This window comes from Mercenaria mercenaria, chromosome 13 (genome assembly GCF_021730395.1).
Source record: "Mercenaria mercenaria strain notata chromosome 13, MADL_Memer_1, whole genome shotgun sequence".
Lineage (NCBI taxonomy): Eukaryota > Metazoa > Mollusca > Bivalvia > Venerida > Veneridae > Mercenaria > Mercenaria mercenaria.
Window position 1 is genome coordinate 53286510 of NC_069373.1, and position 3133 is coordinate 53289642.

A 3133-nucleotide genomic window follows, 5' to 3' on the forward strand; every position below is an offset into this window, starting at 1 on the left:
ATATTTCAGACTGTTTCCTTATTTCACGGATTAAATTTGTGCCAATGATGAGAGGAACCTTTTCATGATATTCGGTATCTTCAACCACAAGAGCAAGAATTGGAAGGGCTTCATCTGTTAATGACGGTACCTTGATATTAAGTTCTGTGTATCCTACATAAGGTAACCGTTCTCCACTTGCACATCTGATGTCTAGTTCAAAATCATCTAATGAGTGTAAAGTTGGTTTTGTGTGAAGAGAATTGTAAAAGTTTGATGAAATTGTTGTTACCATGGATCCGGTGTCTATAAGTCCTTTTGTCAGTTTATCTTCAACAAGTATTTCACTCTCATTACTAGCTCCTATTATTCTATCGAAAAGATGTTTCTTATCTAAGGGGCCATCAAGTTTGTCTCCAGTTTGCCCCTCAACGGAGACCTCACTCAGTTTAAATCCTTCTTGTCTGTCTTGTTATCTTTCTCTTGTGGTGCTTGTTTTGACTTGGAGTCTTCCTCTTGTTTACTATCATCTGGACGTGAATTTCTAGACTCTTCGCTGGGCCTATGATCTCTAAATCCTCTTCTGTAGCCATATCTTCCAGCACCTCTTCGTCTATATCCTTCATTATATGATCCATATTTGGGTGTATATCCATATGCATCTCTTCCTCTATCAAGGTTTTCTGTTTGTTGATTTCTCTTGACTTCTCTTATTTCTCTCTCTAGCTCCTCCATTTTCTTCAGAAGTTGATCCATTTTACCTTTAGTCTCATCTGTTTTGTGCAAGGGCTGGCACACCTTTATTTCTTCTGTTGCTGTTTTGGTCTCTTGAGATGCTTTCTCTTTCTCAGGTTTTACAGATGAACTTTCGAGTTTCATTTCCATTTCTTCTATCCTTGCTTTTCTTCTCAGTATATCAAAAGAATCACTGGATTCATAGGATGATCTTGTCGTAAGCTTTATCTTCTCTGATCTGAGGCCTCTCCAAAATCTTTCTTTCAGCTTCTTGTCTTTTCTAGACTCTTCTATTTCTCCTCTCTCTAAAGCCTGATTAAACAGTGTCTCTATCCTGACTCCCCACTCAGAACATGCTTCTGTCTCATTTTGTCTGGCAGAGTAAAACTCATGAATTATTGAGTCACCACTGCGTATATTGCCATATATATCCTCCATCTTTTTCATGATCTCTTTGGTTGAAGCTGATGGTCTTAAAGTTTGCAACACCTTCCTCGCATTCGATGTGATGGAATTTCTAACGGCTTGTGCTAGAACATAGTCCTGATAGAGACCAGACTGTATCAAACTGGTGACCTCTAGTTTCCATTCCTCAAATTGCGTGCCATCAAATTGAGGTAACCTAGGCTTTCCGATTGGTTTATCTGTAGAAGCCGTTGAAGTCTTGCTTCTCTTTGTATTCTTCTTTTTGCTATCATCTTTGCTCTTCCTCTGTATTCGTTCCTGTAGACATTCCATTTCTATTTTTAGATTGGCCAGTCTCTCTTGTATGATAATATCTTCTTCATCTTCTGATACCTCAGATTCTGACAATACTTCTTCTTTCTTTAGATCCATGTCTTTTTCTATGCTCTTAAGATTTTCTATCCTTTCAAGCAATTTCAATTCTTCTTCCTTCTGTTTTTCCCTCTTTAATTTTGCTAACTTTTCCTTTTCTTCTCTTTCCATCCTTTTTCTTTGCTCTGCCATTTCTACACGCTTTCTCTCCTCTATCTCTTTTCGGATTTTCTCTTCCATTTGTGTTGCTATTGTTTGTTCAATTTCTCTGCGCACTTGGGTTTCTATTTCTCTCCTCAATCTGTTCTCCAGTAGTTCTTGATTGTGATGCATTTCCTTTTCACTTCTTCTTTTCTCTTCCAATAACTGATTTCTGTAGTACTCTACTTCTGCCTTTAACATTTGTCTTTCTAATCTGATATCGTTTTCTTGATCTCTCTGTTCCGTACTTTTCTTTTGATGCATGCTTTCCTGCTCTTTTAGCAATCTTGCTAATTCATATTCTTTCTGTTCTAATTTCCTTATTGTATTCTCTTTTATAAATGTTTCTGCATCTGGTTGCAGCTGTCTATCTTCAGATGTCTCTTTTATCCTACTTTCCTCTCCTTTTTGTTTTCTTTCAGTCATTGCCAATCCTCCTCTATTAAATGGTGTTAGCCTATACTGGTTATCTGATGTTTCATCTCTCCCTGTTTTATATGCTATTTTCCTATAAACTTTATTTCCTCCTGTACTGACACTATTATGCTCTATTAATTCCGTATCAGGATGTTCGATTATGTGTACTTCGTTATAATTGGATTTATTCTCATCCATATATCTCCCATTACTGTTTATGCTTATCTGTTCTCCTGTATACTGTTCTCGGTAGCTTTGCATTTCATATCTCTCCCTATTTCCAGCTGTGTCCTTTCTTTTTGTCTTATTGCTATCTTGTTCCTTGTTGTATTTGCTTTCCATCTTTGCTTGGCTACTCACTATGGGAGTCAGGTTTGTTAGCTCTTTATACAGCCTTTCAGCTTGCTCATTTAGTTGATGACTCTCGTCAGCCTTATTCTCATATTCATCCTCTTCATATGAAAAGCTAGAATTCTTGCTTATCTCTTCTGCATCGAAACCTATTTCATCTATTGTACTAAATACTCCTTCCTCGGCAACACTATCTCCAGGGGCGTAGCTTGCTCCTAGCTCAACATTTCTCCTTGTAGAGTCACTTTGTCTTTGGACTAGTAATTGTTCCCTCTGTTTCCTTATTAACTCTATCTCCAATTGTATCCTTTCTATTTCTGATAGATCATTTCTTTTCTTTTCCTCCTCTTCTCTTTGTTGCTCTCTTCTCCGAAGTCTCATTTCCCTTTCCGATATATTTGAAGCCATTCTCCTTTAGAATACTCCTGTCCGTATTGTACGAATTATATTTCACTTTCAATTTATTTACAGCGTCACTATCACTTTTCAATTCACTATATTTCCTTACATGTCACTGATGAACACAATTTTTCATTCAATATTGTTTTGAACACTACAGCTAAAAATATTTCTATTTCACAATGTGCAATAGAATTCACTTTGGATACACAATGGGTTTATTTTCAGGGGATAGGGATTCAGTATTTAAAGTAACACAACAACAACAACAATG

General features: G+C 36.8%; 1 protein-coding gene across 1 annotated transcript; it reads right to left on the minus strand.

Moving 5' to 3' along the window:
- Nucleotides 1-423: 423 nt before the first annotated feature.
- LOC123526614 (trichohyalin-like) lies at nt 424-2868 on the minus strand. Its single transcript, XM_053520900.1, has one exon. The coding sequence runs from the start codon at nt 2866-2868 to the stop codon at nt 424-426; it is 2445 nt and encodes an 814-aa protein (XP_053376875.1).
- Between the last annotated feature and the right edge of the window lie 265 nt (nt 2869-3133).

Coding starts and splice junctions, on each gene's coding strand:
- LOC123526614 (XM_053520900.1), bottom strand. CDS start 2,868: ATGGCTTCAAATATATCGGAAAGGGAAATGAGACTTCGGAGAAGAGAG.